Here is a 22376-nt window from a genome sequence, read left to right on the forward strand (position 1 = left end):
ATGGGTTTTTAATGACAATCCAGTAGTTTCAGGGTCACCATTTACTGATACTAGCTTTTTATTCCAGATGTATTTAATTAACTAAATTTAAATTCCCCAGCTGGGAATTTGAACTTGCATCACCAGATTAGTTCAGGCCTCTGGATTACTAGTTCAGTAATACTACCACTGTGCTACCGTACCTATTAAAAAGGAGGAAAACAATGATTCCATCAAAACAATAACATTTATAAAAAGGGTTTAATGTAGTTTTATTGTATACAATTATTTCCAGAAGTTAAGCAATTACTCTTTCCGTAGTAAAACAAAAAAAAGACATTACATTCCATCAGTACCCAGATGGTATCGCTAAAATCCAAAGCAAAACTCACAAATGGAAATTGTACTCAACTTTTAGTCAAAAATACCAACTGAAAACAAATGTTCTGTCACATCTGCAGTAAGGGGTGTTCCATTTAAACTGTCGGACAAGCAAATGTAGAAGGTTTGATTACACAATACAACTTGACTTCTGCCCACCATTAAAGGCAATTTGAAAACACTAAAGCATTAGCATGCAACCATTTTTTTGCTCCTGAAGCCAACTATTTTTGTGAAACCCCCTTCAACATCTTCAATCCAAAGATCAAGACACAAGCAGATAGTTTTGGAATCGCACCATGCTATGAAACACAGGGAACTACTGATTTTATGCAGTGTAGGTAAATTCCCTGATGTTCATTGAGGGGCCTATGCAATCACGCTTGTAAACTTCCTTTTAAAAAAAAAGTATCAGCCAGGTCAAACCATTTCTCTCACAATGTTCTGTGCACATCCTGAAGCTGGTATAGAAGTCAGAATCACTTACTCTGGAATATTAAAAGAAAGTCAACAGAGCAAATGCACTCACAAACCACTAACAGAAAACAGTATTTCACATAAAACTAGTTAGACAAATCTAGGAAGCAGAGAGCCACACCAGATTTGGGACAGTTATGGCATGGAATTGTCCCAAATGCAAGATGTTCTAGGATCATACAGGAATCTTGTGGCTACTAAAATAACATTGCTTTAATTCAGACATAGTGTACTTATGGAGATTTCTATACTGAAGAGACAAAAGGAGACAAAGACTAATTCATCCGTACAGCAAATTACTCTATCTCTTCTGCATCATCACCACCACCACCTGGAGCACTTCCAGCACCTTCATCAGGATTTTCTCCATCACCAGCTTCCAAGATCTTGTCTTCATCTTCAGCTGTAAGAGCTACTTCAGCACCTTCCTCTGCTGGAAGAGATGCTTCACCATCCTGATCTGCTGTTGAATTTGCTTCAGCTTCTTCATCAGTGGCATCAGCTCCCTGCTCAGATTGGTCTGCAACTATCTCATCTGCATTGACAATTTCACCATCACCACTTTCTGCCTCCGCTTCTGCTTCCACCCCCTCACCTTCTGCAGTTTCATCTTTCTTCTCCCTGTCATTTCCACCTGTAATACTCTCATTGAGTGCATCACCCTCCAAAGGATCATCAACACCATCTTCAGCATCATCTTTAGCATCTTCTTCAGTAAATGGATTTTCACCCTGTGAAATATAAAGAAATCAGAGCTCAGAACAACTTCAGGCAGTTATGATTCCAGCATCAGATAGTCATCGAGTCAACGAGAGATACAGCACTGAAACAGGCCCTTCGGCCCACCGAGTCTGTGCTGAACAACCACCCATTTATACTAACCCTACATTAATCCCATATTCCATACCACATTCCCACCATTCTCCTACCATCTACCTACACTAGGGGCAATTTACAATGGACAATTTTACCTATCAACTGCAAGTCTTTGGCTGTGGGAGGAAACCGGAGCACCCGCGGAAACCCACGCGGTCACAGGGAGAACTTGCAAACTCCGCACAGGCAGTACCCAGAACTGAACCCGGGTCGCTGGAGCTGTGAGACTGTGGTGCTAACCACTGTGCCACCCAGATGTGTCACAAAGTTCCTGGGTTGAAATTGTATTTTATATAGTCATTTTTATCTTGCCAATTTTTTCCCCCAGAAGGTCTGCAACTCTCCACTGAAATATATTTCTGAACCTCACTCAAGTGGCCACTCACATGCAATCTGTGACAGTATTTCACCAGGCTATCTATTTCATTCTTTTTAGAGCAGAGAAGGTTAAGGGGAGATTTAATAGAAGTGTTCAAAATTTTTAGGGATTTTGATAAAGTACAGAGAGCAGTTGTTTCCATTGGCAGGAGGGTCAGTAACCAGAGAGAACAGATTTAAAGTGATGGCAAAATAACCAGATGGACGATGATATATATTTTTTAAAAAATTCAGCGTGTTATGATCAGGAATAAACTTCCTGAAAGGGTGGTGGAAGCAGATTCAAGAGTAACTTTCAAAATGTAATTAAACATAAACATAAAATTTGTAGGACTATGGGTTAAGAACAGTGGAATTCGACTAACTCGATACCTTTTTAAAAAGAGCTAGCAAAGGCACGATGGACAAAATGGCTTCTTGTGCATCACAACCAAGCTCAATTCTGTCCTCACGCAATGCCTACATGGGTACTTCCAGGGCTCGCTGAATAACTAACAGGACTGGGAATAATTCGCAATCTCATCTTTTCTCCAGAATCCCAGAATGTTTGAGACTCTGAGGCAAAATAAAAGCTCCACAATGGGCATGTCAACAGCGATCAGTTAATTCATACCACAGATCAGCCCTCAGACATTTCTGGTCTGTATTGCTTCGACACTGGATAAACTGTTTAAAAAGGGAGCGAGGGATAGACTGAATAATTACAGGCCAGTCAGTCTAACCTCAGTAGTGGGCAAATTATTGGAATCTGTTCTGAGAGACAGGATAAACTGTCACTTAGAAAGGCACAGGTTAATCGAGGATAGTCAGCATGGATTTGTTAACGGAAGATCTTGTTTGACCAACTTGATCAAATTTTTTGAAGAAATAACAAGGAAGATAAATGAGAGTAGTGCAGTTGATGTGGTCTACATGGATTTTAGCAAGGCTTTTGACAAGGTGCCACATGGCAGACTGGTTAAAAAATAAAATCCCATGGAATCCAGGGAAATGCAGCAAGGTGGATACAAAATTGGCTCAGTGGCAGGAAACAAAGGGTAATTGTTGACGGGTGTTTTAGCGACTGGAGGGCTGTTTACAGTGGCGTTCCGCAGGGCTCAGTACTAGGTCCCCTGCTTTTTGTGGTATATATTAACGATTTGGACGTAAATGTAGGGGGCATAATCAAGAAGTCTGCAGAGGACACAAAGATTGGCCGTGTGGTAGATTGCGAGGATAGCTGTAGGCTGCAGGAAGATATTGATGGTCTGGTCAGATGGACAGAAATGTGGCAAATAGAATTCTACCTGGAGAAGTGTGAGGTGATGCATTTGGGGAGGTCAAATAAGGCAAAGGAATATTCGATTAATGGGAAAATACTGAGAAGCGTAGAGGAAGTGAGGGATGGACCTTGGAGTGAATGTCCATAGATCCCTGAAGTTAGCCGGACAGGTCAATAAGGTGGTTCAAAAGGCATATGGAATCCTTTCTTTTATTAGCCAAGGTACAGAATATAAGAGCAGGGAGGTTATGCTGGAACTGTATAATTCACTGGTTAGGTCACAACTTGAGTACTGTGTGCAGTTCTGGTCACCTCATTTTAGAAAGGATGTAATTGCACTAGAGAGGGTACAGAGGAGATTTACGAGGAAGTTGCCAGGACTGGAGAAAATACAGCTATGAGGAAAGATTGGATAGGCTGGGGTTGTTCTCTTTGGAAGAGAGAAGGTTAAGGAGAGTCTGATTGAAATGTACAAAATTTTGAGGGGCCTGGATACAGTGGAGGTGAAGGGCCTATTCACCTTAACAGAGAGGTCAGTGACTAGGGGGCATAGATTTAAAGTGATCGGTATCAGAATTAGAGAGATGAGATGAGGAAAAACTTGTTCACTCAGAGGGTGGTGGGGGTCTGGTACTCACTGCCTGAAAGAGTAGTTGAGGCAGAAACCCTCAACTCATTCAAAAGAAGTCTGGGGACCTCAACTGCCATAATCTGCAGGGCTACAGACCAAATGCTGGAAGGTGGGATTAGAATGGGTGCATCATTTTACGTCCGGCACAGACATGAAGGGCCAAGTGGCCTTTTTTGTGCCTTAAACTTTCTATGACAGCCATTAATTTAACATATATTTAGTCACTTTACCATGCTACGAAGTAACCTCAACTAATAACGAAGATCTCTTCCAAAATTGCCACTCCTTGCTAGAACGAAGTGCTTGGAAGCACTACCCCACAATTAATTACTAAGGTCTAAAGGTTAAAACGTTAACACAGAAACAGGTTGTGTACTGTGCACAAGAACTGATTTAAGGAAGAAAATGTTATATTTGGTGGTATTTTTGTACTGACCTATCTACTCGAAGAATAAGAATAAGCAGGAGGTTGAGGGGAATTGAGGAAAAATTTTCACCCAGAGGGCGATTGGAATCTGGAACGCACTGCCTGAAGAGGTGATAGAGGCAGGAACCCTCACAACATTTAAAAAGTATTTAGAGGAGCACCTGAAATGCCTTGGCATACAAGGCTATGGGCCAAGTGCTGGAAAATGGGATTAGAATAGATAGGTGCTTGATGGCTGGCATGGACACGATGGGCCAAAGGGCCTGTTTCTGTGCTGTATAACTCTATGACTCTATAATATGCTTCCTTAACAGAAGAAATTTGGATTTACGATTAGAAATACATAGCCTTTTAATAACATTAGCAAGCTAACTGCGATCCCAATTACTTGGCCAGATACAAAATAGCATGCATTTGAAGATTACCTTGAGATATTTTTCCAACATGCTCACAATATTTCGATTATTGAGTATACTCTTAGCTACTTGAAGGCTAGTCTTCTTCGAATGCTCAAGCATCATCTGAAAACAAAAGCAAACCAGTATTTTTACAATAAACCAGCTACACAAATACCAGGACATTTCTAGTCCTCGTATTGTCCTGACTCTGACATTCAAGTCCCATTCACCCATCATACCCATGCTCACTGACATTGGCTCCCAGACCAGCAATGCCTCAAAATTTACAATTCTCACCCTCATGTCCAAATTGTGGCCTTGCCCCTCCCCTTCGGTACCCTCCTCCAGCTCGACTGTTAATTGTACATCGAGTATTTCATTGTATTCAGATGGTGGGTATTAATTAGAGACTCATCTGTGTTTGTGTGTATATTATACATAAGATCAGGCTGAAACTGTGGTTGTTAGTTTTGGAGGTATAAGAGACATAACGTGCATCTCCGTAAATAAAAGCTTGTAAATGTATAAATACCAGGCTCCAGTTCTATCCTTCACCGGCTGGCTGAGTTCTAACACCTAAAACCCTCAGATCTCTGTATTTCTTCAATTTTGGCCTCTTGTAAATTCTGTATTTCCTTCACCCCTCAATGGCATCTGTGCCTTGCCTAAAACTCTCCACTCTCTCTCCTCTAAGACATCCCTTAAAATCTACCTCTTTTATCAAGCTTTTGGTCATCTGTCCTAATATCTCCTTGTATGGCCCAGTGTTAAATTTTCTGGTAACTCTCGTGTGAAGCACCTTGGGATGCTACATTAAAGTGTGCAATATAATACATCATGTTTCTTCCTCCACATTTGGTGGCAGAGCCTTCAACCTGCATCCCTACTCTCTATGAACCCCTACACCTCACTTGTATGCATTTAAATGCCTTCTTGAACAAAATGTCAAACTTTCACTTAACTTGCATTTGTATGTCTTTAACATGGTAACATGTCTCATAGCACTTCACAGGAGTGTTATCAAACAAAATTCAACACCAAGCCATGACAAAACATTAGAAGATGGCCAATAGCTTGATCAAAGAGGTAGGTTATAAGGAGTGTCTTAAAAGGAGAAACAAAAGAGAGGAGGGGAGGTTTAGGGAGGGAATTCCAGTACTTGGGGCCCAGGCAGATGAAGGAATGCCCACCAAAGATGGAAGATTCAAATCAGGAATGCACGAGACGCCATGGAGGGATTTGAAAATAAGGATGAGAATTTTAAAAATTGAGGGCATTGCCCGATCAGGAAACAACGCAGGTCATTGAGCAAAGAATTTATGAAAATGGGACATGGTCCAAGTTAGGACACAGGCAGCAGAGTTTTGTATGAGTTCAAGTTTACAAAGGGTGCAAAATGGGAGGCCAGCCAGAACAGCATTGGAAAAGTCAAGTCTAAAAATAACTAAAAGGCATAGATGAAGGTTTTAGCAGCAGATGACCTGAAGAAGTGGCAGAGACAGGTGATGTCACCTCTCCTAAACTGCCCAAAAACTTTTGGCATTCCCTGTTTCCCTAGAGCACCTTGAGAATGTGTTAAAAGGTATATACCAATGAGTAGTTTAGATTCCAAGCAAAAGCTTGTCTAAGTCTCAAATCTATTTTATAAATGTCACTACTCAAGTTACCATTGTCAGTTAGAATGCTGCAATGATAACCACACTCGCATACATCAGTTGCTTTTATTTAAAAAAATGAACAGCCACAGTACTGTGCCCCATTCTTCATCCAAGACAGTATCTTGTCTCTGAAGCATTGTTACATCTTCAGAACAGACTACGCGTTCCTCCAGGCCAAAAGATTGCAGAATACAATTTGTTTTGGAGTGGGTAGTGGAAAGTGAAAAAAGGTCAGTTGCTCAGTTGGAGTGGAGAATAAACAGATTTACTTTTCTGTTCCTGTTGTGGTCAGGTGTCTTCATGTGTCGCTGGATAGCATTGTTCTGCATTGGAATGAACATTTCACAAGCTGTACAGTGAACAGCTTCTACCTTCTTCATGAAATTTTCAATACTAATACCTGCAATACAAAGAAATCACTGGTTGGAAGACACCTGAACATGTAAGTTCTTGCTGAGGCAAGTTCACAAACCCATATGGTAGGCATCTGACAAAATGTGTCTTGAGCATTTAGAGAGGTAGCAACATATGCAACAGGAAAATTACAATTGTAGTAAATAGTGGATTGGTAAAGATACTCAACTATTTCACCTCTATTAACCAAGGAATGTGAAGATTGCAGGAGTATTAGAAAGCAGTGAGATAATATGGATATATAAATATTAGAAAAATAACCTGTACCATTTCACCACAACATCTGCTGTGCAAACCACCTGGGCCCACTAACTTATTGACTAAAGTTTTCTAATTATCAAAGCAAGGCAAGCTCGAAAGGACTGGTAAGTGTTTCTTGTGTTTTAAAATACAGGTATATGAGCTAACAAAGCAACTATGGACTAGTTATTCTCATGCTAGAAAAAAAAACTGTGACCGTAACTAAAGATTATTAGTGAGCATCTAGAATACATTGATCAGGAATAACCAAGATGGATTTGCAAGAAGATTTTACTTTATTTGAATTGAAGGAAATTACTAAGTGTACAAACAATATGTAAAATACAGTTTGGGTCACAACTGGGAACATTGCATGCGGTTTGTGGTACTGAGAGTGCTGCATAATCAGAGTTACTGCCTTTTGGATGAAAGGTTAAACTGAGGAAAACCTGCCCCCTCAGATAACTAGGTAAGATCACATGGCACTATTCAAAGAAGAAATTGTATCCTCATTAACATTTATCTCTCAACTAACGCTGCTGTGCACAAATGAGCCGTTCCCATGCCTTGCAATTTCAAAAAGAATTGCTGAATTGGCTGTAAAGCTCTTTGGGACATCCTGAGGCCCTGGTAGGAGCAATATAAATGCAAATTCTCTTTTCTGATTGGACAATATAGTTAGGAAATTATGATGAGACTTGAAAAAAGGGGATGGAAAAAATCACAAATGATCAAAATTATGAAAAAGGCTTGAGGGTAAATCAACATACCCTCTAATTTTTCTTTGCCCGGCTGCGCATGAACGGTAACCTAAAGCGGCTGACTTGTGCGGAGCCTGCACGGAAACTTCTGGGTTGCTGTGTCTGCGCAGCTTAGAGGGAACATTGGTATAAATCACAAGAAATTTTCATTAATTGCTGCATCAGTATCAATAGGACAAATGCAGCATTAACACAAAGCATAAAATGGGAGATCAAAAGCAAATTTTCCCCACAAGATGTGATTAGGATATGGAATGTTTTACTTCAAGTGGTTATTGAAGCTCAGTAAACTCCAATATTTTAGAATTAGATACAATGAAAGAAAGGAGACGGTTTAAGAGTTCAATCCAGACACAATGGGCTAAATGGTCACCTTGCACAGGAAAGTTTGAGAGTCTATGATTAAATGTATAACTCCTGTTCAAATTCTGTTATCTGAGTAATGCTCACCATGCAAGAGGTTTTGCTCCTGGATCCTCTTTTTAATTGCATTTTTATCTTCCATTGAGTCACGGAATTTCAGCGTCTTCTTATTTTTGTTCAAAATATACTCCTGGAAGGAAAGATCAATTATCCGTGACTACAGAAATCTTAAAACAATTCCAATATAGTGGCTGCTACCAGAAAGTAACTTCGGAAGTTAAACATTCTGGCCGGAGTTTTCCATTCGCGGGCTCATCAGGCCACAATTTTTGCTTTTATTTTTAATGAACCGGAAAATCGAAGGCTGGCAATTACAGCAATAGAAAATCCCAGCATCAATAATTGAAAACTTCCAAAGGGCAAAAGGGAAGAACTTTAGCAAGAATTACATATCTGCCCTTCAGATTTGATTCAAGCCCATTTCAGTCAGACATCCAAGGCTAACAGTCCTCAATACTGTTCACTGCCAGGCAACAGGATCAGCAGCAAATCCATTATCTGAGGTACAGAGCAGACAAGAGAGTACTTGGTGCAGCACATGCCAGCAAGATTCATGGCTCTCTCGTAAACTGGATCTCAGCTGGATCAGCATCAGACATTCTTCAGCCTCGAGGGGTAGCTGCCTCTGCTGAAGCTCGTTGGTATCAAGTTAGTTCAGTACCAGGCATCACTGCAACAACTGAAAAACCCAATACTCAAATAAAAACAGAAAATGCTGGAAATACTCAGCAGGTCAGACAGCATCTGTGGAGACAGAAACAGAGTTAACTTTTCAGGTTGATGATCTTTCATCAGAACTGGAAAAAGGCAGAGATGTAATAGGTTTTGAACAAGTGCAGAGACAGGAAAGTGGTGGGAGGGGTGGGGAGAATAAAAGGGAAAGTCTGATAGGGTAGAAGATAGGAGAGATGAAATGACAAAAGGGATGATGGTCCATAGAAAAAGGAGATAGTAATGGGACAAGTAAAGAAACAAAAGAGGGGTCTTGAGAAGATGTAAATGGGAAAAGCAGAATTATCACCAAGAGCTGCTGTCCAAAAAAAGGGGCAGAGATGGTGATCTGAAATAGTTGAACGCAGTGTTGCGTCTGGAAGGCTTTTAAGACTCTAAGCAGAAGTTGAGGTTTGTCCAGGCTTATACAAATCACTTCATGTAACCATTCCCCAGCATGTGTTGGGATATGGGTCTAGGGAAACACACAATATACATTTAACACAGCTAGTACTAACAGTACTCAACTTTAAGTGCATTTAAATATAAAGCTAACATACATGCAAAAACTCAGCTGTTTCTTTGGGAAGCTTGGTCCCAATGAATTTGAAGTTCTCTTTATGAAATTTACTTTCCAAGTGGGGGAAAATTTCTTCATCATCAAAGGTACGAAACTTGCAAACTGAGCAGGCATACATTATCCTGTAATAACAAAACGTTGTTAGTTGTGAAAAATATAGTTTGCATCAACAAGGGTGTTACTATATTCAATTGCAGTGCTGAAACTGACTAATGCAATCCCACTACTAGACAAAATTGGGCAATAGACTTGATTATCATAATTGACATGGTTTTAAGTTGAATCATGGTTTTTTAACCTGCTAGAGGTTCACGAGGTCAGCTTCACCCTAAAAGGCCCAGAGAATCAGAAATAAAGTCCAGTAAGATCCTAATTGCAATCCTGATCTGTTGTTACTCAATTAATATCAGTTAGGCTGGCAATCAGGCTGCAAAAATGCTTCTCCTTCTCTGTCCAACCCCTACTGCTGAACATCACACAGTGACAGCACTGTTTGATTAGCCTCCAATACTCAACTGTCCAGGAAGTGCAACCACTTGGTCATGATACCAGTAGGCTGTCATGATCCATTTAACTATACTTCATTATAAATCATCACGCAGTAGAAAAAGCATATTTACTCACATGACTATCCACCCTACAATCTAGTAAATGACAAACAAAAGCAAAATACTGCAGATGCTGGAAATCTGAAATAAAAACAGAAAGTGCTGGAAAAACTGAGGTCTGGCAGCATCTGTGGAGAGCGAGAAGGGTCACTGACCTGAAACGATAACTCTGCTTCTCAGACCTGCTGAGTTTTTCCAGCACTTTGTTTTTATCATAGTAAATGACAAATACTGGTTCCTACTATCAAGCTGTTCAGTAAACCAACTTTAGAATTACACAACCCACAAAAACGTTTCCCTTTAAGTTTACAATAAATGCAACAACAAACAGCATCTCTCCTTTACCTTTCTGTAATACGATCCCGTTGTCTCTTCCTTGGTCTTTCCTTCTTGTTGTACGGCTTCATTTTCATGTCATTAATTTCCTCTTGTATATCACCAACTAACAAAAACAAGAGATGACATTGCAGGTAATATACATCAGATAAACACAAACAAAATTAGCATAACACTAGTCCTCTTAACATTTCATAGACTCAGTATCTTTACCATCTGCATCAGTCTCTTTTTTCTCCTTTTCAGGGCTGTCAGTTGAATCTTTATCTTCAATGTTCTAAATACAAAAAAAAAGTTTCAATGATAGGATTTGCAAATATATATATATTGGCTCAGACATGAAGTGAAGTTATTTTGCAGACTATATTTTTAAGTCACTATTTCCTACAGTACTTGCTAAACCTACATCACAGCTACATGGATGACAGAAAAGTACTTCCAGTATTTTCTTGGAACCAGATGGCCCTCAGGAATCATCTATAACCAAAAGCAAATTAATCAGACAGGGAGGGGGATGAAAAGGAAGGGAGAGAGCACCTCCATCAATAGTGCTCACAACAGCATTTTATCATCTCAAACTGCCTGCCAGAAAAAACCTGAAAATCTGAGAGTAGGAAGGAAGGATTCAAGGTATTCCACCCACTTAATTCAGCAAAAATTTATTTTAAAGGTATCAACTTAGTTGCCAACAAGGAGATCCAGGTCAGTCCTTCTTCTGTACTATGCACTCAAGCGACATAAATTATGGGCAGCATGTAACACTGAGGGGAACTACTCCACATAGCAATGGATTTCAAACTGGTCAGACGTTGCTCCAGATCTGACTGACCCTAGAAAACCAACATTTAGGCCAGATTATGGAGAGACCTTTTTCTTTAGGTATGCTGAAACCACATCTTAAATTTTACCAGGATGGAACTTTTAAGATTCCTACAAACACTCACAGCACAGGCATCACCAGCTGCAGCATCTTCAATATCATCTCCATAACCTGGCTCCTTCTCTTCTAAAAATGAACAAAAGGTTATTAGTATACAGATGTAACATGTTGCCTAAATTGCCTAAAACACTATGTTTGCAAACTTTTCATGAAATTAGAAAAAAATACGGTGCCGTTGCATACTTAGAATACACACATACATCAGAGCAACTCCTCAAATACAAATGTTGAAACAGGTTTGGAAACCTGCCTAACCTCTTAGACAAGTACAAAAAAAAACACAACCTAAATTTTGTTCAGTGCTCCACCTTTAAGACATGTATGAATTACTAACCTCAAAAACATATCCAACCACAGCTATCAGGAAGATACATTGGCTTCAGCTTAACAGGTTGCTACATACATAAAGTCTTTGTTTTTTTAAGAAAAAGCAAAATCAGGTTTATTGAGTAAATACACTGATCCATACAATCCAGGGAGGTCCCAAAACATGTATTAATATAAGCACCTTTAATATAGTAAAATATCCCAAGGTGCTTCACAGGAGCTTTAACAAAAAAAATCTGACAACAAGCAATGCAAGGAGATAAAAGGCAGATGGAAAGGTGGATTTTAAGGGGTCGCTTAGAGGAAAGAGAGGCAGAGAGGTTTAAGGAGGGAATTCCAGAGCTTAGGGCCTTGGCTGTCAATTGTGGAGTGATTAAAGTCAGAGATGCTGAAGAGGCCAGAATTGGAGGAGTACAGATGTTTAGTAGGGCGGTAGGGCTGGAGGAGATTAGAGACAGGGAGGGCTGAGACCAGGAGGGAATTGAAAACAAGAATGAGAGTTTTAAAATTAAGGTATTGCTTAACTGGGAGCCAATGAAGGTCAACATCACTGTGGTGATGGGTGAACAGCTCTTGGCGAGAGTTAGAACATGGGCAGCAGTGTTTTTCATGACCTCAAGTTTCTGGAGGGTACAATGTGGGAGGCTGGCCAAGGGTGCATTGGAAGTGTAGAGGCAACAAAGGCACAAGGGTTTCAGCAGCAGATGCAAGGGTGGAGTCAGGCAATGTTACAAAGGTGGAAATACGTGGTCTTAGTAATTACACCGATATGTGGTCAGAAGCTCATCTGAGGGTCAAATATGACACCAAAGTTGTAAACAGTCTGATTCAGCCTCAGATAGTTGCCAGAGTAAGGGATGGACTTGGTGACAAGTCAATGGATTTTGTGGCAGGGACAGAAGACAATGGCTTTGACGTTCCAAATATTTAGTTGAAGGAAACATCTGCTTATCTAATGCTCGATGACAGACAAGCAGTGATCCTGACAAGTGAAAGGGAATAAGAAAGATATGCTGAAAGGGTGAGACGACGTACGCGGAATAGGTGGAGGAGTATAAAACCAGCATGGATGAGTTGGGCCAAATGGCCTGTTTCTGTGCTGTATATTCTACATATACTTAGAGGAGGGAGTCAAGAGAGGTGGTAGTGAGGCAGATCTAGATGTCGTCATCGTATGCGTGCATCTGACACTGTGTTTTCTGATGATGTCGTCGAGAGTTAGCACGTAGATGAGAAATAGGAGGGTCTGAGATTCCATTCATGACCTATGCTAAATTGGCTGATCCCAACTAGTCTACCAGTTGGAACACAGTTCCCTATGCTGCAGAGACGACTGTCACTATTCACTATCTGGTAACTACAGCTGGGAAATGCATTGTCAATGTTGGATCAGGATTGGCAAGGTGCCACATTTGAACAGATTACCTAAACTTTTAGTCTAGGCTCACACATGAAAAATGACAGATGTGTTAAGAAAGAAGGTACAATATCAAATTTAAAAATGGTTACCTGCTTCACTATCTGACAAATCCGACTGGTCCGTTCTGGCCATTTTGCAGTCTGGTTCATCATTGCTTGCAGTAGACTGCTGCCTCTTCCTTCCACCTCCTATCTCTCTGCCTCTACCTCTCCTCTGTTACAAAGATACCACAGTAATGGTCAATAGCTTAACTTTACCTGGATATTGTTAACCAAGAGATCATGTTCCTCAGGTTCTGATGCGTGGTTGAACTTCATTATTTGCTTAAATCACTTTGCAGGAATCAAACTTTTGCCTGGATTCACATCCAGTTCTAGCAGATGTTAAAATCCATGAACAAATCTCATTCTGGCACTTCGGTGCAGACCACTGTTTCAATTCTAATGTTTAAGCACATTTAATCAAACTGAACCTTTTTGTCTTCAAAGCCAGATAGCAACCTAGGTGTCCAGTGGTTCATGAAAACTGCTGAACATGTGCACACCATTACACTTTCATGAAAATTCACTGAAGCTTACAAAGCCTACTAAGAATCATTGACATAGCCACAGAAGTTGTAACAGTCAATGAATGTTAAACCTCCCAAATTCCAAGCGCACACATTGATATGTTTCCAGTGAAACAGATGCAATGCAAAACCAGCAAATATCAAAAGTACCAATTACTAGTATGCTATGTACTGCTATTTGCCCTAAGTATAAAGATACATTTGTGAAGATACTGCTCCATATTGACACTTCAACTGGTTTTGCGTTCTGTATCCATGCCCTTTAAGCACTCATGTAACAAAAGGCCTAAGTACATTTTAAATTTCTCCCTAAACAGCATTTTACACCTACAGCACTCCAGCAATCCACAGTAGCTCTTTTTGCAAGTTCTGATCCATTCCATATATTTGACCATCCCTATTCTGTTTTGAATCTTATCTTTACATTTGACTTCCTTTTTAAACATTCAAGGTCCAGAAAGGGAAATATTAGTAACTGCACAAGACTCTTGGAATATGGGTTTGTTGAGCTGGTTACTGAAATTCACACAGCTGAATACTTAAGTCTACGACCTTATAAAATGGGAAAAGTTTTCTACTTACACTTCTGATCCGATTCCGCTCTCTCCTTCGCTGTCTGCCACCTCCAAACTGTTTTCCTACTCCCTGCATGCCGAACAGCCCAAAACCGGAGGTTAAGGCCTGGGAGAAGAGCGAAGGGAGGTTCCTGGAGGCGGGAGCAAAGCCCCTGCCTCCCAATCCCATCGACAGCTCATTCCAGCGTGCAGACAGTCGCTCAGAACTTGATGATGATGAGAAGGGGTCGTTCCGGAAAGGTCTGTTATTTGGAGGCCTGTCTCTAGACCAGTTCTGACCCCACTGCTTGGCGGAGCCGTCACGTGCTCTGTAGCGGAACTGATCCCTGCGGTTCCTGGCGGAGCTGTCGAAGCGGTCAAAGCGACCTCCGTAGGAATCATAACGATTAGGTCCAGATTCACTGTAATCGAAGCCGGATCTGAACAGATCACGGTCATCCAGTGAAGACCTGGAGTCGTAGGACTCGAAAGGTGCAAACCTGAAAGAGTCGCACAGCAAGCAAGGAATCTGGTCAGTAACTGGAAAGTACCAAGAAACAGTCTGCTGAACAGTCAGAACAGACTGAAATTTAAACAGCAGAGTTTCAACCAAGCTAGGAGTTTTGTTTTTTTAAGAAACTAACATTTTCTACAGTGTTTTGTAAATCAGCAACAGACTCTGGTAATGAATAATTTACCAGTAATAATAACTAAGCTGTTACCAATTTAAGAGCCTCATTATGGATTCTAAACCTATAATTTTCCCAAAGTTAGCATCTGTTAATAGTCTCTAACCTAATATACAAATGCACTGAATTTATAGATTATTCACAGTGCCTGAGCAATGTGAAAACTAACCCTGGTCAATACGTGGATTGAAAACAGATTGCATATTTTTTCACATTAGTCCATAGTACTAAGTTTATTGCCAAGCAGACAGTGCTACTATACAACTAAGGTTAATGAAACCCACTTGTACAGTAGCAGGCACAGATAGCGCTTTCTGTGTTTTGTAACTCCTTTTAACCTTATGTTCCTCTCATTGCCATGTTAACCTATAGCCAGCAAGGTATTTCAATCAAAAATTCAGTACTGGTAGTTCTTTTCTTAAATGTATGCATATTACAGCACAATGGATTCAGAACTTCTTCTGGAACAGATGCTGATAAGTATATAGCAATTCAACTCTCACAGTGAATTTCTCAAATCATCAAACCGCTCATGGATCAAGTTCCAATATGAAGACAAAGTAACCCATGTAAACAATATACCAAAACAATCCAAATGTTTGAAATCCTGCGGGGGGGGTTAACATAACCAAGCCCACCAATTCAGTAAACTTGCCAGTGTTAAATAGAAGACAGCATTGTATATTCATTAAAAGATTCCCATACTGTTATTTGCTGTCTAATGTCATTGCATTTTCCATTTGAAACCAGCATTACATACATTTGCAACAGCAAATATGCAGAATTCGTGAGTTTAGAAAAGGGATTATTTTCCAGCCTGAATGCTTGCCAACAACAAACTTGAGAACATGCTTTATATTAGACTCACTACAGATAATTTCTAATTCAGCCTCTAACAAAATAATCAGTGCTCAGCAGCTTTAAGCACTTATTTATGTGCAAAATATGCGCAGTGTCGTCCAGAACCAAAACAGAGAATCTCTATAGCTAAACATTTCCAGTTATCTAACATCTGTGCATCAGTTGATATCACAAAGCATCTGTTGACAAGTTCATACTTACCAACCAGCCATATGCAATTCCCAACATTAGCTGGCAAAACCTACCAACTAATTTTTATGATCTAAAGCCCGAGACGAAATGCATTTTTTCACCACCCAACATCTTCAATAAAGTAAGCTTTGTGAGCAATGTGCATAAAAACAAAGCAGTTCCAGCACACGTGCATCCTACTTGATACAGTATCTTCTCTCCTCCATGCCTCTACACTTCTGACTGCAAAGTTCAACCAGCACCAGTAACCTGCATTGCTTCACCATGGTAATTAGCAAATCAACTTGCTCAGAAGCTTCAGCAAACTCTTCAAAAGACCATCATGCCAATCTGGATTCTCAATAACATTTATGCATTTATCTATATCATAATTATCAGAAGTGCATATCCAGCTACATTACACCTTCCGAAGACCAGGAAGTCAATGGTGAACCATAAGGAGGGGCTGCTATAGTTGCTGCTCCAACTGAGGGAAACAATTCAGATCAGGGACACTCTCCTAGTCAGTATGGCTCAGTTCGTACCACATAGTGCACAAATCAACAAAGCCACTGGGGACCGACTAGTAAAATTTCACTGAATATGCACAAAGAGCAACAGCGTATTAGAACCCTACTGTTATTCTGCCCTTTCCCCAGAAATGGAGCAGCAGTATTACTTTGTGATAAACCCAAAATTATTGATAACAGTTCGGCACAAGACTTGTTTAACCCGCTTGAACAACAATGGTAGTGCTCTTTGCATTTGGTCCATCAAATACGGCAAATTTATCCCAGTGCGATCTAGAAAATACTTCTCCAGAACCAATTTAAAATCACAAATTACTGACCTCCCAAACAAAGCTACCACCTCGATCGAGCTAGGACAAGTCAAAAATATGCCCATTCTATCTCCATCACCAGCACCTCCACATAGTGATTAGTATTGAACTAAGTAAATAGGACAGGTTGAGGATAAATAAAGCATTATGTCCACAACAGAAAGCCAAGAGAAAAAACATATCAACTCACTGAATATGCAATGTTTAATATTAATTCAGAGTTTAATCTAAGTAACTCAAAATATCCAAAATAAAATAGAGCGCAGAGCTCCAACTAGGTTAGTCTCCCGACTGGCACACAGCAGTCTGTCTGCTTTTGTAGCCCTTATAGATACCTTTCGTGTTCATCACCTTCGTTGCGAGAAAGGAGATCTAACCGTTGGTTAATTTTAGCTACAATGGATTCAGAAGTCAGGTTGCCTTTCTGCGAGTCCCATGATTTGCCACCGTAGCCATAATTTGATCCAGAACCTTGTCCATAACTATAGTCGTCGTAACCTGAGTGGGCAAATAAACATGAATTTTAATAACGTCAAAGTTCTTGTTGAATCAGCCAAGTACATGAGTTCTTTAAATGTTTTGAGACTGCCACCATTGAGAATGGTTGTGACATGCTAGAGGTATGGAGTTACATGGGTGCCGATACAACAATTAAAAAAAAAACTATCCAAAAGCAGGTGCGTGACAGCAAACATACAAGATAATCATAGGTATGAAGTGTTCGTTTTACAAGAAGTGAACAGACAAGAACTGTATGTTGTATGTGACCTAAGGATTAAAGTTTTCTCCTATATTTCTAGATAAATCAACAGCTAAGCTTTTTAAAAGAATAAACCCCAAATAATTTAGATACACTGTTCAATTTTTGTCTTTATTTTGGATTTAATAAAAAACAGTACAACAGTGCTTCTTTCTGGAAGCAAAACAGACACTAAAAATGACTGCAACACAACACTTCAGGAATACGAAGTCCATCAAATTGACTAGATGCTCTCATCTCTGCAACTGCCACTCATAAACCACTGACTTGAATCTGCTCAATCGGAGGTTCTGACCTCTTCGCCACTAGGTAACTTCCCATACACCAATGGGCTGCAAAATATGCACACTACCATTCCTTGTGCAGCACACCAATGTAATGCAAAGAATAACTGGCAGGTTTCACACTGAACAAAAAAGAGAGAACAAGAACAGAGCAACTGCAGAGGACAGAAATTAGTGAGAGTCTGTCTATTCCAGAACCTACTGGGCCTTTCAATCTAGCCATCAGGTTTAGAATCACTCCATGTTGGCTGAAAGTCAAACCAAATTCCAAAAAAATGGGACTTGGATACAAAGTAGCCAAATCACCCCCTCCCACCAATCAACCACTTCTGGTAGAATTTTTACCTTCGCCAGAAGATTCTGCATTCCAATTTCCATACGAGCCTGTAAAATAAGACTGTTTGTTGTTACAATATTCTATTTTAATTCAGAAAAATCTTTTCAATAAAAGATTAACTATACAACTAGATTCTGAAACAGAATATTGAACAGAATGCTGCAATAATCTACTCCAGTTGATCACTGAGTCTTGGCTCAGTAGTAATACTCTCGCCTGAATTAGAAGACTGTGGGTTCAACAGCCACTCCAGATACTTGTGCACATAATCTAGGCTGATATTTTAGTGCCGGACTGAACTGTGGGAGGCACCATCTCAGATGGTCTTAATGAACCAATGACACTATCCGAGAGAGAGCTGGGGAGTTCTCCCCCATGCCCTGGCCAATATTTATCACTTAGGCAACATCAACTAAAAAATATGGTTATTATCGCATCGCTGTTTGTGCTTCACCTTTAGCAAACACTATGCGCTGCTCACAATGCAATCGCCTCTACATTGGGGAGACCAAATGCAGATTGGGTGACCGCTTTGCGGAACACCTTCGCTCAGTCCGTAAGCATGACCCCGAGCTTACAGTTGCTTGCCATTTCAACACACAACCCTCCCTGCCCCCATTCGCTTGCTTAAAACCTAATTCTTTTCTAACCTTTGCTAGTTCTGATGAAAGGTCACAAATCTGAAACGTTAACTCTGCTTCAATCCCCACAGATGCTGCCAAACCCGAGTATTTCCAGCACTTTGTTTTTATTTCAGATTTCCAGCATCTGTAGTATTTTGCTTTTATTACTACGTCAAAAGCACTTAATTGGCTATAATGCACTTTGGGACATTGAGGTCGTGAAAGGCGCTACAGAAATGCAAGTTCTTTCTTTTAAATGGAACACAATAGCACTCGTGGTTTGAAAGCCTCATGTTATTCTTGTGAACAGAAGTCAGCAATTTAATTGATGACAGCTTCACTAAATGAAGAGCTTTTCATCCCTGTATAGCCACCAATCCAAGGACAGAATATTAGTCAAATTAGAAACTACCTACTTTGACACTGATCCTCCATATTAAAGGCCGGCTACCCGACCCGAACCCGACGGGACCTGACGACATGGTTCGGGTCGGGTCGCACTTCCGGGTCCAGCATTTGGGCTCGGGCCGGGTCGCACACGCTCTATCACCACCTCCGGTAAGTGGCTCCAATCTTAATATGCTTTTTGGACTTGAAAGGTGGTTTTGTTACAGTTATTTTAAGCTTGTGCAGATAAGCAACAAAGTGGAAAACGGAAGGTAGTTAAGTGATGGTGGGTCAGGCGCAGGAAAAAATGAAAGGACTCGGGCCAGGTCAGGGTCATATGTGGTTCTGTCGGACTCGGCTCGGGTTTCATTTGCAGACCCGAGCTGGCCTTTACTCCATATTGTCCATTTTTAAACTATGTTTCTGGAGACTAGGGGATTAACAACAGAATCCAAAAGGGTCCACTAGGATAGTGTTTATTTCATTAGATTTGTTTCAATGTGTTCACATTCATAAAGTGTTCACTTGCTAATATTACTTCTGTTTCTGTGTATAAATTACATGAATTACAACAATTATTCATTCCTGTCCGGCGCAAAAATAAAACCAGAAAAGTGGCTTACAAAAGAAATGAGGGATAGTATTAGATCCAAAGAGGAGGCATATAAAATTGCCAGAAAAAACAGCAAGTCTGAGGATTGGGAGTAGTTTAGAATTCAGCAAAGGAGGACAAAGAGGATGATTAAGCAGGAGAAAATAGAGTATGAGAGTAAACATGTGGGGAACATAAATATGTGAAGAGAAAAAAATTAGTGAAGACAAATGTCAGAAACAGGGGAAATTATAATGGGGAACAAAGAAATGGCAGAACAATTAAACACATATTTTGTCTTCACAAAGGAGGACACAAATAACCTCCCAGAAATGTTAGGGAACCAAGGATCTAATGAGAGGGATGAACTGAAGGTTATCAGTATTAGTAAAAAAAAGTGCTAGGCTGACAAATCCCCAGGGCCTGATAATCTACATCCCATAGTACTAAAGGAAGTGGCCCTGGAAATAGTGGATGCATTGGTGGTCATCTTCCAAAATTCTATAGACTCTGGAGCTGTTACTACAGATTGGAGGGTGGCAAATGTAACCCCACTATTTAAAAAAGGAGGGAGAAAAAACAGGGAACTACAGACCAGTTAGCCATACATTAGTAATGGGGAAAATGCTAGAGTCTATTATAAAGGATGTGATAGCAGAACACCTGGAAAGCATAAACAGGATTGGGCAAAGTCAGCATGGGTTTACGAAAGGGAAATCATGCTCAACAAATCTGGAGTTTTTTGAGGATGTAACTAGTAGAATAGATAAGGGAGAACCAGTGGATGTGGTGTATTTGGATTTTCAGAAGGCTTTTGATAAAGGTCCCACATAAGAGATTAGTGTGCAAAATTAAAGCACATGGGACTGGGGGTAATATACTGGCATGGATTGAGAATTGGTTGACAGACAGGAAACAGAGAGTAGGAATAAACCGGTTTTATTCCAGATGGCAGGCAGTGACCAGTGGGGTACCGCAGGGATCAGTGCTTGGGCCCCAGCTATTCACAATATATATTAATGACTCGGGTGAGGGAACTAAATGTAACATTTCCAAGTTTGCAGACAACACAAAGCTGGGGTGGAAAGTGAACTGTGAGGAGGATGCAAAGAAGCTCCAATATGATTTGGACAAGTTGGATGAGTGGGCAAATGCCTGGCAGATGCAGTAGAACGTGGATAAATGTGAGATTATCCACTTTGGTTGTAACAACAGAAAGGCAGATTATCTGAATGGTGATGGATTGGGAAAGGAGGAGGTGCAATGAGATCTGGGTGTCCTTGTACACCAGTCGCTGAAAGCAAGCATTCAGGTGCAGCAAGCAGTCAGGAAGGCGAATGGTATGTTGGCCTTCATTGCAAGAGGATGTGAGCACAGGAGCAAGGATGTCTTACTGCAGTTATACAGGGCCTTGGTGAGACCACATCTGGAGTATTCTGTGCAGTTTTGGTCTCCTTATCTGAGGAAGGATGTTCTTGCCATGGAGGGAGTGCAAAGAAGATTTACTAGGCTGATTCCTGGGATGGCAGGATTGACGTATGACGAGAGAGTGGGTCGACTAGGCCTATATTCACTAGAGTTTAGAAGAATGAGAGGGGATCTCATAGAAAGCTATAAAATTTTAACAAGACAGGCTAGATGCAGGGAGGATGTTCCCGATGGCTGGGGAGTCCAGAACCAGGGGTCACAGTCTCAGGATATGGGGTATGCTATTTAGAACCGAGATGAGGAGAAATTTCTTCACTCAGAGGGTGGTGAACCTGTGGAATTCGCTACTGCAGAAGGCAGTGGAGGCCAAGTCATTAAATATATTCAAGAAGGAGAGAGATATATTTCTTAATGCCAAAGGGATCAAGGGATATGGGGAAAAAGCAGGAACAGGGTACTGAATTCGACGATCAGCCATGATCTTTTCTGAATGGTGGAGCAGGCCCGACGGGCCAAATGGCCTACTCCTGCTCCTATTTTTCTATAATTTTTTTTAAATGTACAATTGTATCCGTCTTTCAAGCAGGGGCACTCTGGAGCAAATATATATAGGTTCTGGCAGTTTTAACATTTAAAAAAATCAAGTGTACAGATATAGACAAACAAAATATCGAGAAAAGCAGATACATACCATTTTTCTACAGAATAAAAGACAACAGCCATTTTATCACTGCATGATACATTGATACAAAGTTAGGAAAATAAAGCATGACCAAGCACGAGCATCTCCTGCGTATGAACTTCCCATCGTCTGCGAATGTTCATTAACAGAGGGGAAAAAACAGCTGGCAACAACTGCCGGAGGGGGGGGGAGAGAAAGAGGGAGAAAGGGAGGGAGGGAGGGAGGAAGAGAGAGAAAGAGAGAGAGAGAGAGAGAGAGGGAGGGAGGGAGGAGGGAGAGAGAGAGGGAGGGAGGGAGGGAGAGAGAGAGAGAGAGGGAGGGAGGGAGGGAGAGAGAGGGAGGGAGGGAGGGAGAGAAAGGGAGGGAGGGAGGA

At 40.7% G+C, this 22376-nt stretch overlaps 1 protein-coding gene across 2 annotated transcripts in view; it reads right to left on the reverse strand.

The window, feature by feature from the left end:
• Positions 1–221: 221 nt before the first annotated feature.
• Positions 222–22376, reverse strand: part of LOC137355662 (A-kinase anchor protein 8-like) — a 22681-nt gene continuing 526 nt past the window's right edge. Inside the window, exons 2-13 of one of the 2 annotated variants that reach the window (XM_068021035.1) lie at positions 18300–18338; positions 17246–17408; positions 14377–14848; positions 13316–13439; positions 11484–11545; positions 10753–10816; positions 10549–10645; positions 9576–9717; positions 8332–8434; positions 6736–6866; positions 4836–4931; positions 222–1568 (exon numbers count right to left, since the gene is read on the reverse strand). In XM_068021035.1, coding sequence (XP_067877136.1) covers positions 1134–1568; positions 4836–4931; positions 6736–6866; positions 8332–8434; positions 9576–9717; positions 10549–10645; positions 10753–10816; positions 11484–11545; positions 13316–13439; positions 14377–14848; positions 17246–17408; positions 18300–18338 — 1928 coding nt within the window. In that variant the 3' untranslated portion in view covers positions 222–1133. The remainder of the gene's footprint in view (positions 1569–4835; positions 4932–6735; positions 6867–8331; positions 8435–9575; positions 9718–10548; positions 10646–10752; positions 10817–11483; positions 11546–13315; positions 13440–14376; positions 14849–17245; positions 17409–18299; positions 18339–22376) is intronic. The other variant, XM_068021036.1, reaches the window with a different exon arrangement.

This window comes from Heterodontus francisci, chromosome 43 (assembly GCF_036365525.1).
Source record: "Heterodontus francisci isolate sHetFra1 chromosome 43, sHetFra1.hap1, whole genome shotgun sequence".
In the NCBI taxonomy this organism is placed as follows: Eukaryota; Metazoa; Chordata; class Chondrichthyes; order Heterodontiformes; family Heterodontidae; genus Heterodontus; species Heterodontus francisci.